Source organism: Mercenaria mercenaria, chromosome 17 (assembly GCF_021730395.1).
Source record: "Mercenaria mercenaria strain notata chromosome 17, MADL_Memer_1, whole genome shotgun sequence".
NCBI classification, from domain to species: Eukaryota; Metazoa; Mollusca; class Bivalvia; order Venerida; family Veneridae; genus Mercenaria; species Mercenaria mercenaria.
The window spans coordinates 70,276,157-70,298,348 of NC_069377.1; the positions used below are offsets into that span (position 1 = coordinate 70,276,157).

General features: G+C 33.6%; 1 protein-coding gene across 2 annotated transcripts in view; it reads right to left on the reverse strand.

Annotated features, from left to right (window-relative positions):
• Positions 1–4,413: 4,413 nt before the first annotated feature.
• LOC123537398 (uncharacterized) overlaps positions 4,414–22,192 on the reverse strand; it is an 84,209-nt gene continuing 66,430 nt past the window's right edge. For both annotated transcript variants that reach the window (XM_053528562.1, XM_053528563.1), the window contains 6 exons: positions 13,105–14,111; positions 12,354–12,557; positions 10,566–10,693; positions 9,778–9,920; positions 8,234–8,316; positions 4,414–6,020 (listed from right to left, as the gene is read on the reverse strand). In XM_053528562.1, the coding sequence (XP_053384537.1) occupies positions 5,721–6,020; positions 8,234–8,316; positions 9,778–9,920; positions 10,566–10,693; positions 12,354–12,557; positions 13,105–14,111 (1,865 nt within the window). In that variant the 3' untranslated portion in view covers positions 4,414–5,720. The remainder of the gene's footprint in view (positions 6,021–8,233; positions 8,317–9,777; positions 9,921–10,565; positions 10,694–12,353; positions 12,558–13,104; positions 14,112–22,192) is intronic.

The following is a 22,192-nucleotide window of genomic DNA, read 5'->3' on the forward strand; positions in this document are numbered from 1 at the left end:
CTGTTCGCTAACGGTTTCTCTAGTTGCAATAGGCTTTGAAAGCTAACAGCATGGATTCTGACCAGACTGCGCGGCTGCACAGGCTGGTCTGTATCCATGCTGGTTGCAAACGAATTATGTTGGTTTTCTGATGGTGCGTCTCAATATATCTGGATTGATACAAATATATGTATAAAAATCAAAACGGTTTGTTTTCATCAGTTACATATTTTTCGACGTTTTTCTCGGTCTGACTAAAGTTGTTAGTTTGTCTGACTTAATGTCCAGCAGTTTTGCGAAGCCTGCTGTTATGTCTAGCGAACTTTTGAGTGTAACAGATGGAGTGATAATTAATGCACCTCTAAAATACACTGGCTGCAGAACTGTCATTCTGTGATGCATTTGTGGTGCATGTTTGTGTTGTTTTCTTCCACAAAAGTCTCATGAAAACCACAGCTATCTGATACGGACTAAATCAGTGTGTATAATAATTCATGACAGACACTGCCCAAAAGCTTTAAAAAGAAATCTTAAAAGCTGACTGATTTGGAGAAAAAACTTGTATTATTTATTCATAGTAAAACATCTTCGATGTAATTTATGTTGTAGTTTTCGTCACAAATAATCAAAAATGATCAAAACTATTCGTTAAAAACTGAATTAGTGTGTATGTAAACAATGACTGGCATTGAAAAAGGATTAATTTTGAAACCAAAGCTGAATATTTAAACAAGAAATATCTTTAAAAATGATAGTCGGCGAATTGTAATTAGGAAAGAAGTTTATGAATTTTTCATCTAACATTCATCTTTCACCTACATTTTTCAAATTGCAAAACTAAACACCGCACTTTAACAATTTAAATGGTTCTCTTTTAATTTTTCGCAAAGGTTTCGTAGGGTTGCAATTTTGTTTCGTTTATCCTTAGACGAATAATTACAGCAGTAGTTTGATGAAGATTCATGAAGCGGTTCATGAGAAGAGGTCATTAAACGTGTTTATATTTTTAGCTAAATTGGTCCCTATCCCCATTTGTAACAAAATAGCAGGAGACCTTACGATATAGTTACACATCGAGTTTGATAAAAATCCCGATGATTACATTTTAGTGGTTAATGCGAAGAAAGGCATATCTACTTTTAGCTATAGTGGTCCCTAATAGGGCCCAAGTTCTATATAAATAAATTTGGAAGAGGACCTTATAATGATGCTCCAGACCAAGTATGACAAAGATCCACCAAGCTGTTCATGAGACGCTGTATAAATAAAATCTGGAAAGTAGATCCCTCGGAAGCACCGAAAACAAGGCAAACAGTGAAAATTGCAGACTCGGTCTGATTGAGTCTGTTCATGAGCAGTAATGGAAAATGCAACACTGCCCACGCCCCCTAGCACCGGCTTAAGCGGTATTCAATCTTCAAATCTAAATGAATTGAAATCAATGATCCCGAAGAACCAGAAAATATTACAACACTGAGATGAAGTCAAAGGCATTGCTAGTTTTAGCTCTAGCAGCCCCTAAAAGGGGTCAAATGTCCCAGCTGAACAAAGTTGGCTGCGGGCCTAATAAAGATGCTACAAATCAAGTTTGATTAGAATACATGAGAAAAAATCAATTAAAGAATTTTTTTATTTATTATTTTTATTTATTTCTAAAATAGGCCAACTGATCCCGCTTTAACAAATGCATATTCGCTATTCATGAATCTTTGGACAATGACGTCACACCTATAAAAAAGTGAAGGTCAAGCAAAACATACAATTGTAATTATTTCAATATTTCTGTTTCATAAGCAAAGTTTGACGGTAGTCATATCACATAGATAAACTGTATGCAGCGTACCTTCAGTTCAGTATAATGAGATTCAGTCATTATATATATATATATAATGAAACAGATTTCAACTGAGTTCAATATTTGCATACCATACTAAAGAAAAATATTCATATATAATAAATCAGTTAAATAATTTATAACAAATATATCAAAGCAAACAAGTACTCATTTTAATATGCAATCTGAATAAGTCACAAAAGCAGAAACCTTTTCATATACAGACGACAATTGTAACAAGGAAAATCTTTTAAAAAGCACTTCTCTACATAAAAGACTCTTATCACACCCTTATTCATGTGATACGCAGACCGTATTCAGCTCTTTCTTTAATTTGATATATGTTGGTATTTTAACAGGTTTTTATCATATTTATTAAACTTACTTATCATTTTGAGATATATCAATATTCTTGCTAAATATACTGAGCCAAAGTTAGCTTTAAAACTGTGAACAGCGTCGTTTAGGATAAACGCTTTGTCTACATTTCACTCAGCGTAGCACAATCAACAGAGTGAAAGAAATTGGCACTCTCGTCCAATCAGGCAGAGTGTTGCATAAATCTTCCATTTTGATAAATTATCTATAATGCGTTATCAAGCAGTTTGATTTGCAAACTGAAGTCACGTGGCATAGGTAACGAAAACGAATTTAGACGGGGTCGCCGAAAAAATGCAAAAAAAAAAGTTCTTATGGTTTATATTAACAATTCCTCAGTTGTCGCTTTCTTTGCAATATTTTAAACATTGATTAGCAGCCACCATCAGCGCTTTGAGCGCTTTGATTAAATCCGTACATGTGTGCAGTTTAGCGGTTGAGAATTGACGGAAATATACGAGAATGTTCGAGTCTTTCCGATAATGTAAAAAAATACCTATACTCATCTGCAAAATGCTTTAAAAAGACCATTTTCTTTTTCACCTAGAAAACTGAAGTTAATATGAAACAATAGCAAAATGAATATAGATTACTAAATCGTTTGCAATGGTCTTCAAGGGCAAATAAGAATCTATTTTTTCTTTGTCAAACATACGAAATTTCAGCAAATTATCTATATTTTACTATGTATCTAATTGTAGATAGACAGACATAAAGTATACGCAAAAAAACAACAATTTCTTTTAAATTAATTTTCAAAATAAATTATTCATAAGAAAGACAATGCGTTGAATATTATCACATCGTTGCAAAGCGAAAATACCTATAATACTTTTTCCATAAATTTAAATAAAGTAAAGAGCTCCTTCTTTGCGCTATATAAAATATTTTCACTCGTGCGAGAAAAATATGGGTCTAATTTTCCCATATGACACTTTACACATTTTTGAAGAATTATTCTAGAATGAAAATTAAAGTAGGGGCATTTATCTGCTAGGAGAGATTTTTCATGTTACGTTTACTAATTGCAAAACTGGTATTCTTATTCACACAAAAACTGAGTTTTACTATAGCAAATAAAAACATCTTTTTCTTTTTATTTCCAAAATATAAAATAAATACATCCACAATAAACAAGCCTTAACTTGGACCTCTTTGGCCAGCCCAAATCAACACTTAGTGTTTAGTAACCTGTCTGCCATTATTACACTAGACAAGACGACTCCTTCGCTGGTTCCTTTGGTCTAGGTAGGCCTTGTAAGGAAAGGAGAAACTGGAAGCCATGGCATGTTTTGAAATGTTCAAAGTTTATGCAAGATTTCATATAGTTGAGACAAGGCGGCAAAGATATCATAATACAAAATCCTTGTTTTTGCATATTTATCAAGAGAGGAAATTAATATCACTACTCATGAAAATAACTAAAATTTGTTAACACTGAGATTACACTTCATATAACAATTGATCGTGCAGTTCCCTTTTTGTATCTATCGTCACGGATTAAAAACGCTTTCTCTCTTTAGAAATGCGTAAACGGTTTTAAAATGCATACATTTGACCTCATACCGACAACAGTTGAAAAGCCTGGGGAAATTTCGGTATTGTCTTAAAAGATAAGTCAGTTCGTTCCTAGAACTACTTTTGATAAAGAATTTTGAAACTTGTTTTTGGAACTAAATTGGATGACCTTTCCCGAATGCCTTAAATGACACGACCGTTCTCATGTACAAAGCCATATACAGCATAGCTCTCGAGTATCTCAAAGATCCACTTACCTTTGTTTCTGGAATTCATTCTAGAACATTGAGGTCATCCTCTCGTATCCAGCCTAATACTTTATATATCCAAATACAAAAAGAACACAACAAAAAGACAACACAAAAAAAAAACAACAACAACAAAACAACAACAAAAAACCTTTCTGTACTCTATTTGACCTTCTTCACTATAAAAAGAATGGAACTTCAGTAATACAATGTGGAGCGATTCCCTAGGCCAAGTTATATTCGAAAATCCTTCCACAGGACGGAAAGAAAATCTAGCAGACACAATTCACAATTTTCCACTGAAACAAACGGCCGGTATAGTATATCTGGAACAACTGATACGTATTAGACCTTCCTGAGTATATAAATAGTGTTCTCCACAATAAAAGCTGGATATTTGGTACATTGACCTGAATGAATCATCAAAGCCAACAAACAAAATAAAAAATCAAAACCTTTTGTGTTTTTACTGGTGTTCAGTATATTTTATTTTTTTTTTATAGAATTCTTACATTCATGGCTATGCACGAATTAGAACAAGGGAAAAATTAAAACAAGAACAGAAAAAATGTTTTACATCCGGTTATATTTTTCTTTTGTGTTATTTTTCTCGTCATAGGCGGATTTTCTGGCGTGAATACCCAAGAATCCACCAATTACTTACTTTACAGAGCCCGCCCACTTAGCTCAATAGGGAGAGCGCAGATCTACGAATCGAAGGGTCGTTAGTTCGATCCCCGGGCGGGGCGTTTGTTCTCCGTGACGATTTGATAAAAGACATTGTGTATGATATCATTCGTCCTCCACCTCTGATTAAAGTGGGAAAGTTGGCAGTTACTTGCGGCGGAGAAGAGGTTTGTACTGGTACAGAACTCAGGAACACTGGTTAGGTTAACTGTCCGCCGTTACATAATTGAAATACTGTTGAAAGACGGCGTAAAATCCAAAACAAACAAACAAACAAAACTTACTTTATAATATGTATAACTTTCTATTTCACAAAAAAAGATTGAGTGTTCTCATCTTATTCATGACAGGGACAGAAAAACGAAAGAAAGTAGACCTTCTCTAAAAAGTCTTGATTTAAATTCCTATTATGGGACACAAATTTGGCAAGTTATTTGAAAAACGTTCTCCTCCAAATGTTTTTGGGGGACACAACTTTGAAGGGTTGTTAAGGGTAGATAATATGGATTATATTACACAGGGAAGTATTATACATCTGTTAATCCTTTCCAACATGGTTTAACTGTAAAACATTGAAATTGTAATAAATATTAACAAGGATGTTATGTTTGAATGTTTCTCATTGCAGAGTTGGTGCAGCCGTTCTGCGCCTGCGCGGAATTATTATCCATTGGAGCGCACGGCAAAATTACTCATTTTTTTGCATGTCCGCACGCATTTAGAGTATCAAATGCATAACATACTGACTAGAGATTAGATTTAGTATCACCATGGTTACAAAATATATACATTTAAGATATTTTCTTTCAAATTTAGTTAATCCGGTATGTACCGGAGTCTGTAATATATAACAGGTGCACCAACTCTGAATTTAGTCACAGCCATTATGTTTTGTCGTCCGTGACAATATCTGTATCATGATATACCGCTGTATACAGTTTTATATTTACTGAACAAATTAATAAGTACGTTTCTGAGTAAAACATTGAAAACTGTCATTTATTTATTTATATATAACAGACCGGTAAGTCATCATGTAAACTGGTGGACATACTAGTAAGCAGATTTCACTACTGTCAGACTAATTTCTCTGTTGCTATCCTAGGCGTAAAAGGTGTGTCGTCACTGATGAATAGGGGACTACTTTCCGTAATGTTTAGTCTATTGTCTAAAAGATATTGTACTAATTCCTTGCGCCGTACTATTCTCGGTAGTTTGTACTGCATAAAGGACGTGGCCATGTTAACTGCACGAATCAGAGATCCCATACATTGAAATGTTCCACAACGCACTTGAAAAATCTTCAGTGCTTGAAGACTTCCGCTCGTGCGAAACATTCCATACATCTCATGGAGTTTTTGTAAGTGGACATCAACCTGAAAAATCATTTATTTTGAATAACAATAATGTAAAAAATACAAACATATTTTGTATGTTTTCTTTTGTTAGGAAATTATTGCTCATTAAGCCTAAACATAGCAACTCTAATCAGAATGAAACTGTATACCTCACATGATCGTTTCAACATATGAGCCGTGCCATGAGAAAATCAACATAGTGGCTTTGCGACCAGCATAGATCCAGACCAGCCTGCGCATCCGCGCAGTCTGGTCAGGATCCATGCTGTTCGCTAACAGTTTCTCCAATTCCAATAGGCTTTAAAAACGAACAGCATGGAGCCTGACCAGACTGCGCGGATGCGCAGGCTGGTCTGGATCCATGCTGGTCGAACACCCACTATGTTGGTTTTCCCATGGCGCGGCTCATATTTTAAACATACTGTAAATGTATCACAAAATGGTCATTCACTTAGAAACCGATTAGATGTTTCTGTTTAACGACTTTAATTATAAAGTTCATGTTTTATTACATTTAAACTCAATTTGACTTTTCTGTACTATAATTTAAGTACACACAGCTCAGCTTCCCATGTCAATGCCCTATAATGTATTCAGTACACGGATCAGAGGTTATATATATTCGTATATATATATATTAGCAAAATCTATATTTTGATAAATGACCACGCCTTCGGTTTTTAACTAGTGTTCACAGACATACTTTTCGAAATTCACCAACTGTTTAAAATGAACATCATATAGCTTCCATATCGCATTCGTTTCCCACAATTAACGCAATATCATCAACGTATCTGCTCACTACCTATGTCAACGCCTTTGAGTAGGCTATATAGTGAGTTATATCGAATAGAACAGCTTTAAAGTATATAAAATGCGCGCTCGTCTATTCGTTCCTTTGTTGGCACATTTCATTTTTTTTCCGGTCATATTCTGTCGTTCATTTCAAATTTACTCCGAAAAAAAAAACACATCATTTTTCTTAAGGTGGTGCCATGTTTTGAATTTCCGGTGAATGAAAAAATCAGCTTTTCCCAAAGATTAAAACTAATGTTTTTTATACCTATCAGAAAGGAACCATTCTTAACCCTTGAGGTACCAAAAATAAACTAAGACTTTATAAATTCTTATGTGACTTTTTAAAATGAGCACAACTAAACAATTTCAATTTGCACACTACAATGTTCTACCAAGATACTTAAAAATAGATACATATGCAGAATGGAGAGAAAAAATAATTTTGACAGGTCGTGAAAACTAATGACAAAAACTGACAGGCCAACGATTACTCATGCTCTTATTACAAGTTTGCTGTTATTTCTGTATCAGGTTACATTTTCTAAACAAATACTCTTTTAGATTGTAGCTTACATGAATACGGACTTTTGAATACAAATGGTTGTTCATTATGCTGGTTGTATAGAGATCACTTACCACTTCCGCGTGTCCATTAACTGGTGCAAAAATTGAATATATCTCCGTTATCCTAGGTCATCTAGGTACCTTATATTGAGACCTTTTATATCAAAAGAATAGCTTTTCGGGTATTTAAGGTCATGGACTTATTTCAACCTGTTTTTATCTTCCATAAATACATGCAGATTAATAACTTTAAAAGAAGTTAATATGAGCGAACAAATTATTTGCACGACAAAAAAAACTTGTAAAACTAACAAGGCATTTTAAGGCAACCTTGGATAAAACTTCATCGTTAAACGGAGACGAAGTATCGGAGACAAGTATCGTTTAAAACTCATAAAATTATTATTTTGAAGATTCGAACCCAGAAAGACATTTAGAAACCAACATTACGAGACTCAAATGCTAGACAATGTGTAGCAAGAAAACTGATTAAATGTATTCTTAACACGCACACAAGCAATCAAGCAAGCCAGCAAGCAACCGACTAAGCTACCAGACCGCTTAAAAACATTATCTGTTCATTTTTAAAGAAGTTCTATATCGTGACATACTCTTTAGAAATTGATAATAACAAAAATCTTTTCTTCCAGCCGTAGAACTGAGCTGCCTCGAAAAAAGTCTACATACATTCCCAATGGACAATTTAAGACGCAAAATCGTTTATCAGTATAATGCAAAAAGTGGGCGATTCTGTGTAAGCGATCCCATGAGCGTTAGAATGGTATTCCGAAGGGCTACACTTTTTCCCAACCTGAGACTTTTAGCGGCCTCTGTGAGTGCTTGCCGAGCACGTGAACTTTTGTACGTACCATTTCACTTTCCTTCTGTGTAAGGACGTCATCATGCTGTATTTCTAGGAATACCATGTAGTAACGCTGTTCAGATAGATCACCTAAAATAAACAGACATAAATTGTATAAATAAATATATAAGAATGTATGGAGAAAATCCGGAATGCAAAGCAATGGAAAAGTTAAAAATTAACCATGCTATCCCTTTGAGAAATGTTTGATTTGCCTGATATATCGTTTCCGAATGATGTCTGATGGCATACTGTATACCTTTGTATTTGTAAACGGGTTTCCCTGAAAATATTGACACTAGGTACTTGACTGTAAGAGCCGAAGCTGTGTATCTCATTTTCTTATAAGATCGAAAGCAAGTTTATAAATAATTCGCATTTTTTAAAATGAGGTTTGTTTTCGTAATGTGTAAGAATTTTCATTTTATAACTGGCTTGTTGGCATGTTACTGTATCCATGTAAAGTTTCAGAAAGATTAAAACTATGAAAAAGTGAATAAATATTATCTTGTACACAGGGAATTTGCACACGTGTTATACCTGTTTCAGCTTCTTCGACTATTTTTAAAGACGCGCCGCAGAATAATGGTATTCCATGATGGTGATTTTACATAATTTGCATGATAAAATAGAGAAATTTAAGTATCTAGTTACAAATTTACAGTGACATTTGTTAGGTCAAGACAATGTGTGTAATGTCTAAACATTTTATTGAATGAATGTAGCATTATGCACAGTATTTGTTATATTAAACTGAGTTTATAACATACCTTTTTTCTAGAGGGAAATACAGATATCTGTCTATAATGAAAAGAGACTGACTGAGTAAGTTTGCAGATGAAGTTGTGAAAACATAATAATTCAGGGAGGGCCTGCCTAAATTGTCCACCTGTCATCTTGTTGAATGGCATACCAGTATTATCAGAATGCGTGTGGAAGGAAAAAGTAGGTCACTAGGTTGTGGTGGGTCTTTAAATATCTACATATATTTCGAGCAAACTTTGTGTGAATATAGACATTGTTGACATTTGTTTTACGCTATCTTTGAACAAATAGTTATTGTCTTTGAACTTTAGTCCATATCTGTAGAAAATGGCTGGGCAGTGTCTAAGCATACTTTAAAGTCACAATTGAAGTGTGTAAACGTTATGTTTAGACAATCAGGTACTTTTCTTATTTCAGTTTGCTTTTTTCCCTTATTCAAGAATCTATGAATCTAAATTTACTGTTTACTGCTTCATTAAAAGTATTCTGATAACAGTTTGAGAGTATATAACTGGGGATCGACCATGGTTTTTGTCTAAAATATCGACATATGTAGCTTCTGTTTGGCAACATCTGGCGTGTATTGATCTAATTCCGGACCTTTATTATGGCTATGAATATTTCAAAATCATAAATTATAAAGTAGCATGTGCATTTTACATGCGTAATAATTCCCATTTAACAGGAAGTTTAAACGAAAAAATGTTTCACTGGAGATTAGTTTACTTAGAATGCATGTAGACCTTAAATCATTGTTTTTCATATTCAAAACATACATATACATACCTGTTACTTTATCTACATATATGTTTTCCGTGGTGACGAAGTCAACGATTTGTTTGTTCCACATTTTTGCTACCGTCCTCACTGCTTGAGAAACTAAAGTTTCCGGGACATGTTCTGTCTTAACACTGAGTACGTCATTCTTCCTTTTAAACAAATGTAAATAATAAACCGAGCTAGTTTGTATACTTGAGGAAAATATAGCAGCAGGCATAGAGAACTTTAATAGTTAGCCATTAAAGTATACTTAATATTTCTGTGTAAAGCTGTCGCAAAGTGTCTACACACAGAGTCTACGTGGCACCAAATGTGAAATTAATGTGTCAGCGGAACAGAAATTTGCGTAATTTTCGTCCAAAACAAATAAGTTAAAATCAGCTCAAACTGATCACGACGATGTGCTTAGGGACTGACATCAAGTATAACAACGGAGTCCCTGTTGACTCTTACGCTTTACTAACAATGTCGTATTACTGTCACATAATTACATTTTACATACATTCATGAGACAGCAAGGTCACATTCCTTAAATAAATTCTGTATTTGGTTTTAATTATACTTCACCTGATTAATCACGTTAACATAACAACAAAGTATTTTAAAATGAACTAGATTCAAAGATATCTGTCTTGTAAAAACGTAGCATGATTTAGTAACAACACAACTTCTGACAATATTGTTGAACATTTTAGACGAATCTAAACATAAATCATCCACTGAATTCACACTACAGTCACTCTTTTTACAAAGCCCCTGTATGGCCAGAAATTATCATAGAACATTAATCTTACCGTCTTACGAATTTGTAGCGCGGAATTGTTCCATAGAAACTCACAATTTCCACTATATCTTCTGTTCTGTATCTATACAGTCCTTCCCACGTTGTCACTACTAACTCGTATACGCCGCCAACTCTAAGCTACAACAAGCAAATTCAGTGAATTTATATTTTTTTTCTGAATGAGGGGACTAATTTTGAAAGATATGCAATTTTCAGATATAAATAAGTTAAGTACAAGAGACCATACAATGGTTTGTCCGTTCCTATATTTTACACAATGGGAAAAACGATATAGTGGTTTATTCATGAAGATCGATCAATGGATTTAATTTTTTTTTTTTTTGAAATTTATAAAGTTTAAAACAATTAAATGGCAACACTAAGAAACCCTAATAAAAGATACACGTGCACCGCTGTCCTATAGTGATTTATGTTTGTGTTTAATTTCATGAAGATCTATGGATTACTTTGTAAAATAATTAAATGGCAATTACGCTTCTTTATAAGGTGAGGTTTCGTAATTCTAATTAAAAAACTTCTTGAATTATAAGCATTTTCAACTCTTTTTTTACCAAATCAAAGGGAAAAACTCTGTTTTGACAAGGTCAAGGGGGATAATACAACATGTGAGCAAAGATCACGTGCTAATTAGTAATTATGTGAGGTTTTGGTGATTCTAGCTGAAATACTTTTTGAATTATAAGCTTGCATTTTCATCCCCCACCACAACAAATCAAAGGGAATCTGATTTGACTGGGTCAAGGGGGATGATACAACATGTGAGCAAAAAGTCATGTGCTAATTGATAAATATATGAGGTTTGGAGATTCCTCATTTTAATTTTTTCTTCAAACAAATCAAGATACAATAGTACTAAACAGGTAATCCAGCAGCACTTCCGGGCTAGTCTGTAGTACTGTGTATACGCTCTGTATATTTCTGACGTTTATTTCTTGTTATTTCTTGTTATTTCATGTAAAATCTGTAGAGGTGTCAAATTGTCGGTCTCGCCCCGCAAGTACGACGGAACACCTCTTTATGTAAAGGGTTTAAAGAATGTTCTTTTCGTCTCGGTATTAATACTGATGTTTGAATCAACTAAAGAAGAAATGCATGTTTATTTTCAACTGTTTAATTTTTCAGCTTTGTTTAGAGAATAAAATGAATCTGTTGACTTGGCGAACTTTATTTGGAAATCTATGAATTGCCGTGTTGGCGGGGATGAAGACACGACAGCACATCAACTCGACAAAAATTTTCTTCGCGCGGTCAACACGACATGGCAGAAATCAGCCACCATATATTTTCAGCTCTAATTTTACTCGAATTGGGACTGTAAGCTCCATCTGATTTAGATAGCATTTATCTCAATCATGTCTCTTAAAATGGCTTAACTACTTTGATATACAACAACGTTGTTAATTTGATATATTACCGATTCGATATTTACATGCCAATAACGAACATCAGTGTACAAGCACATAAATAAATGAAGTTCGGTCTTTACAACCTCTTCAGATCAGTATATTTATTTCAATTCATGAACAAGCTATGTGTTTTTGAAATGGACAAGTTAATTGACTAGCACTGCGTATCTCTGATATATCAAATATAGCATTTAATGAATCTCGAAATGACTGGTGTACGATTTTTAAGATAAATTTCTTGGCAATAACTTTCTTGTTGTGCAACTACTGTTTTCTTGTTTAATTATACTCGGTTGTATCATTATTATTTGCGATAAATGTAGAGCCCATGGGCAAATGTCAAAAGCGAAAAATTAAAAAATCATTCATACCTCATTACATAGTAGAGTTTCAGGGTTTTCATCTTCAATATGTTCGACTGGAATGAATTCAAAATAGTTGAATGGTACCATGAAAGTATACGTCACTTCCGGTTCTCCAAGATGAAGATTTATGCCATAAAATGACTCTGTGCCAGCATGGAATGGTGAAAAGATAGGCACAGACCCTAAATAGCGTTCCCTGACAACGTCTGCCTTTATACAATTGAAGATTTTTAAAGACATTAAATCTAACTAAGCTAAGGATATGATTAATATGCATAATATTAAAATTAAAAAGTATATGCAGAAATTAGATTCAAGTGATATTTTTCCACTGCATAAAACTGTTTGTTCGAGTATCAACCACATATATGAATGTATAAGAATAAATATGTAGTAGAAACAGGAGTTTGTTAAGTGACTACTTTAGAGGGCACATTTATCCCATCATGTGCACTTCGTTTCTAATACGAATTTATACACAGCTCAACAGATTCGGCATTTTCAATGGTTTGTGATATTACAAGACTGTGCAAAATAGGTTAAATGTCTCGAAAAATATCTGTCAAAATCATATCTGTTTTGTTTTCTTTGTTTTTGTACTGCTGTCTTTGAAATGACATTACTGCATGGCGTTTTCTGAAAGTATGGAATGACAGTGCATTAATATATAAAACACAACATTACATTGCTTATACATGTAATTAACTTACACTCTTTGATTAAAACAGCTGGTTGGTTTGTGATTAGATATACATACCTGTGTTTGAAATGAACCAGTTGCCAAACAGAACAACCCTGGGCAATCTGGCCAAACTCTTGGAACTATTCCTATGAATCCCTTTTCAAACTCATTTCTTAAAAACTCCGCCCTCTTGGCATCTCTCCCACCCAATGACTGAGTCAAAATATTTACTTCATTTGTTGATAAATTCTGAATGTCAGAAAGTGTTCCGCTTTCTATATCGTCACAAATATGTTCCCATTTTCGTTCTAGAATTTGGAAAAATGAAAGCGCCATCTGCGCTGTCGAAAAAAATAAGTTGCAAATATCTGGGTATTTTAAACCAAACACAAGATTTACATAAATCACTGTTTCTTCGTCTTTAAAATCCTTTGCAATATCTGGAACGACGTAAAAATTCAGAGAGTAATTTGAGGCTAATCCTGAAATAGGTCCGCACCTTATTCCAGATTTAGAACGCCAGGTGTTTGGCGCGCACCTCACCGCCAGCCACTTGCGAATAAAGTGATTTCTTGGCAAATTTGTAAAACACCTTTGAGCTAAAAGTAGCCATTTTGCACTAGTCTGTCGTAAAATAGAAATAGATTTTGGAAATTTCTTACTTCTTCCAGCAGACGTACCTGAAGTCCATGCTATGTAATCGACTTTTCCAGGGAAGAATACATTCTCGCTTCCGTTTTCTTCTATCTTATTAACGAATTTTTCATACACGTGGTAAGCCGTTAAGGGAATCATTGTTCGAAAGTCTTTTACGCTTTCTACCTTATCAATACCTATCATCTTTCCAACGTCGGTGTCTGAATTTTGTTCTAAAATCTTTCGAAGCAATATATCTTGATGAACTTGGATATTTTCACTCATTGAGTCAAGCTTTCTGCTAACAAAGAATCCAACCAATGAAAGAGCTTTCTGGACGACGTATTGCAACAAAACACCGTGTAATTGGTGGCATTTTCCCGGCCGAAGTCGCACAATGTCCAATACGAGAAGTAGCGGTACCAGTCCAAATAAAAGACACATATCTGTAAAACAAACAAGAAGATCATGCTAGACCTAGATCGCATATAGCTGGCTTGGGCAATTGTTTTGTTAGAGGGTGAACTAAGGAACATACATGTTTTGTTAAATTATATCAAAATCGGGCCAGAAGGTTTAGAAATTTTTTTATAGCTTTCCATATATATATATAAAAAATTAGCCCAGTCCCTGGCTGCCATGTTTTTATCAAATTAACATGATTTGAAGAATTTGCTAAACGGTCATCCAAGTAAAACAATAGTAAAATTATCTTTAAATCGGGCCAGTGGTTTATCAGGAGAGATTCATCAATGTTTTGCATAAAGCCATATAGAACTAGTTCTCCTTGGCAACCATGTTTTTCACCAACTCGTCATCGGTAGAAGGTTATCCAAGGGACAAGTCAGTAAAATTATTCTATAATCTGGCCAGCGGTTTCAGAGCAGAAGACTTTCGAAGTTTTCCAATATATATATGAAGCCATATTCAGGAAACTGTTTAACAAGTCAATATAGCTTGGACGAATTTGGTAGAAGGTCACTCAATAGGTATTTGAGTGGAAGTGTATATAAATTTTACCGGCGATTTTTCTGAGGAGAGGAATTGTTAAGTTTTTCCTTTCGGTTGCCATGACAATCAGAATACTACATAGATTATCTAGTTTTGAAGGAGTTGAAAGAGGACTATCGAATAAACATTCCCGTGAAGATTGGTTGACATTGGCTTTCTTTTTTTTTCCAATTTTTTATTTCACTTTAGAACAAATGACAACATATATACTATTCTATCTAATAATACAAAAAGATTATTCAGTTATATATATCCATAATTTTGAACTAAACGTTGTAACAGACAGGGTTAGAAATAAAGTATTTTGTTTTTGTTCTAAAATGTGTATGATGAATAATGGAAAATGATGATAAATGAAATGAAATGATGAAGGAGTGTCATGAAAAAGAACGGGGGAGGGGGGTGGGGGTTGGGAGGGGGGTGAAATATATATATATATATATATATATATATATATCTGAATTGATTTTGTATGTTATAAACATCAAGAATTCTTCCATTTCGCATGACGTGCATTTATTCTTTATGTGCATTTGTATATTATGTATCGTATTGAGATACTCTGAATAACTCAAGCTGGTGGAGTTGTTGCGTTTGCCTTCCATAGAAGCTAGTGATTAGTTTTAAAGTTAAGGATATCTGCGTTACTTTTCTTGAAGTTGTCTTAATACCTCCATAAGGTTTTATTGATTGGCATTCCCAAAACATATGTATAAATGTTTCTGGTGCCGTTGAACAAAATTCGCACAAATTTGATGAAGATATTTTACATTTGTATAGGAATACATTAGTTGGTGCTATTCTCATTAGGTAATTATATTGAAATGTTCTCAATCTGGTATCAATTGTACTGGTAATAGGGTTAGTATAAATACTTTTCCAATTTAGTTTACCCTTTAAAAAAAATGTTTCCCATTTTTGACTTTGTATATTAGTACATGTAATGTTTTTTGCCCTTACTTGTAACTGGTAGAAAAGTTTATTTACTCGAGTGTCTTGTTTTATTTTTGAAACCAGATATTCTTGATGCACTATTGTATTTATGTCTTCATGTTTTAATCTCAGTTTCCAATTGGCTTTTACTCCCCCTATTATTTTATTATATAACATAAAGTCCCCTTCTGATATATCGTAAAGATTTTTAACGGAATCGAAGGAATAGAACTTTTTAAATCTGTAATCTTAATGTCTTTTAAGAATAGTATCCCTTTGTCAAACCGTTTTCTGCAGAAGAAAACATTTCCTCTTTTATTTTTTAAGTGGTGATTATACCATAGTAGTTCATGTGAAATGATTTCATTATTTGTATGATAATTTATCGAGCACCAAGCATTCAATATTTCTTAAAGGAAATTATATTTTAAGTTCATTTTTTTTGTATATCCGTCGGGTCGCAATTAAACTTGAAACAAAAATGTACCTCCGAGATTTTGAAGTTCATGTTTATAGACTATTTTCCATTGTGCATTATTTTCTTGGAGAAGCCTTTTTACCCAGCCAGCTTTTAAGGAAACTATAAAGGAATCTAAATCTATCATTCTGAGACCCCCATTTTCATAATCTTGTATGATTATATTGCTCGCTATTTTTTTCTGGTTTTGCGTCCCACATGAAGTTAAACATGCTTCTTTTTAAATCTAAAGTTGTTTCATGTGTGGGATTTCTTAAAACTATTAGTGGATAATTTAGTTTAGGAAACGCAAATGTTTTTAGTACTTTTATTCTTCCAATTAATGATAAGTTCCATTTACTCCAAGAAAGTAGTGTATTCTTAAATTCTGCTATTTTTGGTTCTAAATTCAATTTATGTGTCTTATTTGAATCATTCGAAAATACCATTCCTAATGTTGTTGCTTGCTCTGATGACCATGTAAACTTTTTGTTGCTACAGAAAATAACATGTGAGTGTTTAAATGAACCAATTCTTAAAGCTACACATTTGGATACGTTCAGTCTTAGACCAGATACGTTTCCAAAATTATCTATTATATCTATCTGTATTTATTAGTGTTTCAAAGGATTTTCTGCTACGATCTAAAAGGAAGCTTGCATCGTTAGCGAAGAAGAGGGTTTGTTTTGTCTCAGTATTTGACATTTTTATACCTTTAATATCTGTATTATTCCTGACAGCTGTAGAAAGGATTCCAATGCATATTATGAATAGATAAGGGGATAAAGGACAGCCTTTTTTAATAGGGAAGAACTCTGACATATGTCCATTATTCGTAATGCAACTCTTAGCATCAGTATTGAAAAGTTTCATCTAGTTTAGAATTGAGTGGCCGAAATCAAAATGTTTTAAATATTTTAAATATAAATGAGTGGTCTAGGCTATCAAAAGCTTTATGAAAATCTGAAAAGAAAATTATGCCTTCTTCGTCAGATTCATTTACTTCTTCTATGACGTCGAATAAAAGTCGTACATTTTCGCCAATATAGTGTCCTTTTATAAATCCCGTTTGGTTAATACTTATTATTTTGGATAATACTTTTTTTATTCTGTTGGCAATAACCTTAGTTGCGATTTTATAATCAACATTTAATAGTGAGATAGGTCTCCAGTTATTGATGTCGAATGTTGATTTTCCTTTTGTAGGTAATAGTGTTATAATGCTTTGTTTTTGTAACTCTGTTAAATCACCATGTTCACAAGAATAATTAATAGAATTCACGTAATACGTTTTTATATCATTCCAAAATATTTTGTAGAATTCTGTGGTTAGGCCATCTGTTCCAGGACTTTTCATATTTTTCATATCTTTTTATGCCAACGTGCACTCATGTTCATTTATTAGACCTTCACAAGACTGTTTCTGTTCAAAATCCAAGTTGACACTGTTCGATTGAAAGAATCATTATTTTTTGGTATTGATTTGTCCTCCGTGTATAAAGTTTCATAGAATTTCCTTATGTATTCAATTATTTCAGTTTTTTTCTTATTAATTTCAATTCCATTGTCTTCTAATCTATTTATTACCAGTATCTTTGTTTCAGAGCGAGTTTTTGTCTTCTAAATTTGCAAAATATTTAGTATTTGTTTTCTGATCCTTCTATCCAATCAGCCTTTGCTCTAATTAAAATTCCTTTCAACTTTTCATCTAATATTTCGCTCAAGATGTTTTTATTTTTATTCAGTTCAAATGACAGTCTTTCATCTAAGGGATAAAGGTTAATTTCATATTCAAGTTTTTAAAGTGTGTTTTCTAGTCTTTTTTATTTTTTCTCTTGTTGTGTTGTTTTAACAGAATATTTGATTGAAACATCTCGAATCGTTCCTTTAATAAGTGCCCATAGAGTGTTTGGATTTGCTTCTGGATTATTTCTGTTATTGAGCTTCTAATTTCTTGCTGGTATTCAGGGTTTAAAATGATGCTATTTAAATTAATTTTATTTTATTTTTAATTAATTTTAATTTAAAATAGCCTGGACCTTTTTCTTGTTTATTCTGCATTAATCTAAAATGCACAATAGAGTGGTCTGATTGGTAGCAGGTTTCATTTTGGTAATAAGTTCAACATATTTTCTGACAGGAGAAAATAGTCCAATCTGCAGTATATAGGTGGTTTGTTATTTGAGTGCCATGTAAAACCTTTTTTAATTGGGGTTATTTATGCGCCATATGTCGAACAAATCGTTTATTTAACATAATATTATTTACAATTTTAGAGCACTTATTATTTGAATCATATCTCCCATCCATTTTATCCAGATTATAATCTAAAACTACGTCAAAATCTCCGCCTATTATTAACGTTTCGCTGTTATTTTCTATTATTACTTCTTCTAGTTTTTTTACAGAAACTGACATCATCATTGTTCGGGTCATATACATTGATCAAAACATATATATTCCCCATTATGTTAATTTTTAACATTTGCAGCCTGCCTATAATAATTTCCTTGCATTCTAAAAGGTTATATTGGAGGCTTTCGTTTATGAAAATCCCAACCCCCTTACTATTACTACTGTTTCCACTTATGAACAAATCATGTTTCCATTGCCTTTTCCAATTCTCAGAATCATTTTGTATACAGTGAATTTCTTGAAGAAAACTTACCAAAAATTGTCGTTGTTTCAGGAACTCAATTACTTTCATTCTTTTATCTTTTGATGCAATTCCTTTTATATTATAGGTAGAAAAGCTTATGTCAGTAATTGGATATAATGGTTCGTTTAAAGACACACATTTTAACTAACTGCATACTGGAAGGTGTATAGCATTATAAGAGCATTCACTGTATGATATTTTACAAAGAAGCACACACCAAAGGCGAGCGAAAGAGGATAGTGCCGGATGATTTATGATCAAGTGTTGTGGGTGCGGATTGGCCATCTTAAGCATAATTATTCATTAATTAGTTCTAACACAAAAATATTTGTATTGAACAAAATACATAGTAGATAGTGCAGTCTATACATAATTGGTGTCTTGCATTGTATACATATCTTAATAATAATTCTTCATTAATTAGTTCTAGGACAAAAAGTATTTGTATCGAACACAATACAGATAATCACGTGACTGTGTAAGACGGCGGTTGCGCTTTTTCTGAGTGGATAATTTTGGTGTTAAAAATGGATTTTTAAGACTGTATACAATTGATTGTGAGTTTCTAACAGTGATAAACGATTAATCATGGATACAAATACCCCTTACAGACAAAATGTGACGTTTTCAGTGCCGGTGTCTAACAGGTTTCAGTCGTTTGATCAAGAGTGGGGTAGTTGTGAACAGACGCCCATATGCAATGGAGGCGGCCAGAAAAGGGATTATCAGAGCCCAGGTAGTAGCATGAACGCTATGAACAGTCATATACAAGAGAACCAATACATGCCAAACTCTGTGGATGATAAACTCTCGAACATATTATTAAAACTTGAGAAACTAGACCTGAATGATAAATCTATTATGAACATCGCTTCAAAATTAAAAAGTGCTATACAAAGGGTTGAACAATTAGAACGCCAAAATACGATGGGCGATGTTTACCTTAAACAGTTATCCTACCATAGTATTGACCTGGAGGCACGTTCGCGGAGAAATAACCTTATTTTCTATGGTTTGGCGGACATACATAATGAAAGTACTTTTGATGTTTTAACGGATTTTTTCAGTGATTACTTTGATCTCGATTTGAATGAATTTTACATTCAGCGTATACATCGCGTAGGCTCAATGTTCGTGGCACGCCGATACACACAGACTACAAGACGCCCAATCATTGTAGCGTTTAGAGACTATCCGAAAGAGATAGCCAACGCCAGAAATCGGCTCTGGGGTCGATACAAGGAAGAGAAACAGATCCAGGGTAAAAACGTTAAGTTGGTATATCCCGCTAGATTAATTGTTAATCGAAAAACTGTAGCAGATGAGTTCCCAGACTGGACTTCGGTATTATCTGCAGACAGGTGTGAGTATTTTCGAAAGTCATAATATGTCCCGCGTAACGAACAGAGCGCGTACCCGGTGGAAACAGACGTTGACACCAGCCTCAGTGATAGCAATATTCGGGACAGCAGTATCCAGGATACTAGTGCCCAGAACAGTGAAAGTAGCGACGCTACGAGGCAGAAGTCATATGTAGAGGTAGCGAGAGCACAGCTAAGCAATTCCTCTAATCAATCCACCAGCGAGAGGCACAATGAGCCTCCTATTGATAGATCATATATGCCTATTACGCGTGACACAGTGACACATAATACCGCCAGTTATAGCCAATACACCACAGAACAGCCTATGATCCCACCCCCACTAGTATTAAATTCATATAACGGTAACCAGTCCGATCAAAATTATACAGTTAATGGTACTAATCCTCCCGCGCAGTCACAAAACCGTGGACAATAGGATATACGGGCGGACATACAATTAGATGTGCATTGTTGAATATACAATGCCTGATCAGCAAAAACGTTAATAAACTGGAGTCAAAAGAATTGAAACATTTATTCGCAAATAATGATTTTGTTTTCTTTACAGAAACTTGGTCTAATGATTTGTATGAAATGACAGTTGATGGATTTCAACTATATAATTTGCATCGTACAGAGAAAAGTGTTTATACCAAACGTGAGTCGGGCGGTCTTGCCTGTTTTATCAAAAATGACCTTTCTAATTTTGTCTCACTCTATTGTACCGAAAATGATGATATAGTGTGGCTAAAGGTGGATAGGAGTTTATTTAGTTCACAATATGATGTATATATATGTTTGTGTTATAATGTACCGAAAGGTAGTTCAAGGGAAGTTTTCATTGATACTGATGTATATATAATAGAATTTCGATGACCATGTCAAAAATCCAAAGTTCATGTAACAGTAAATGCAAATTTATTGTTCTTGGAGATTTAAATAATAGAATTGGCCAGTTAAATGATTATGTAGAATTAGACTTCGTTGATGATCACACAAATTTTCTGCCGGAGGATTATATATCAGACATTGAGTGTGCGCGGTCATCACAAGACTACGGTACAAATCAGTATGGCACGCTTTTACTTGATTTTTTAAAACAAACAGGATTGAGAATTGTTAATGGTAGGGTTGGTAGAGTCTATTGGTAAGTGTACATATGTTGGGCCTATGGGTAGTAGCTTAATAGATTATGTGATTGCAAGCCAAACGTTATTTGACAATTTTCGAAGTTTCAGAACCAAACATACTCTCAGACCACTGTGTAATTAATTTTGGTGTATCTATTCGTCGAAACATGATAAATAGCCATAAAGATAATACAAATCTTACAGATGTGTCATATAAATACAAGTTGGACGGAAATTAGAATCAGAAATATAAAGATTCTTTGAATACAGAAAATGTTAAAAATACATTACGTAATCTTTGCTCGGATCTTGAAAATGTGGAGAATTGTGAGCAAATAGACAATAACCTAGGTAATTTTTTGTCACTTATGGGCGAAGTACGTGACCTATTATTTAGACAAGAGATTAAATCTGCCCCATCTCAAAATGTATCTGGTTTTAATAATGCTAACAAATGGTTCGATGAAGAATGTATGTTAAAGAGGAATATTTTTTATCATTGCTTAAATGAATATCGATTAAATAAGTCGAATGAAAACAGGCAGAATATGTGTAATGCACGATCTGTGTATAAACGCACTATTAGAAATAAGCGTTATAAATACACAGAAAACTACACAAATTCCTTTTTAAACGCTAGAAAAGATAACGCAAGGGCTTATTGGAAAATGTTAAAAGATGCAGCTTATGTTAAAACAAATACATTGTCGGCTAATGAATTTGCCAGGTACTTTAAAGCTATTAACAATCCTGGAGATGCTTTTTATCAACCAGACGAAGATATTTTATATTTTACTGATAGATTTTTGAATGGTGAAATGCAGGTTATGTTTGAAGAGCTAGATGTAAAAATAGAGGATGAGGAGATAATTTTTGCTGTTAAACAATTAAAAAGCAATTCTAGTGCAGGTGTAGATTATTTGATAAATGAATTTTTCAAACAAGGTATTTCTTCTTTATTACCTTATTTATC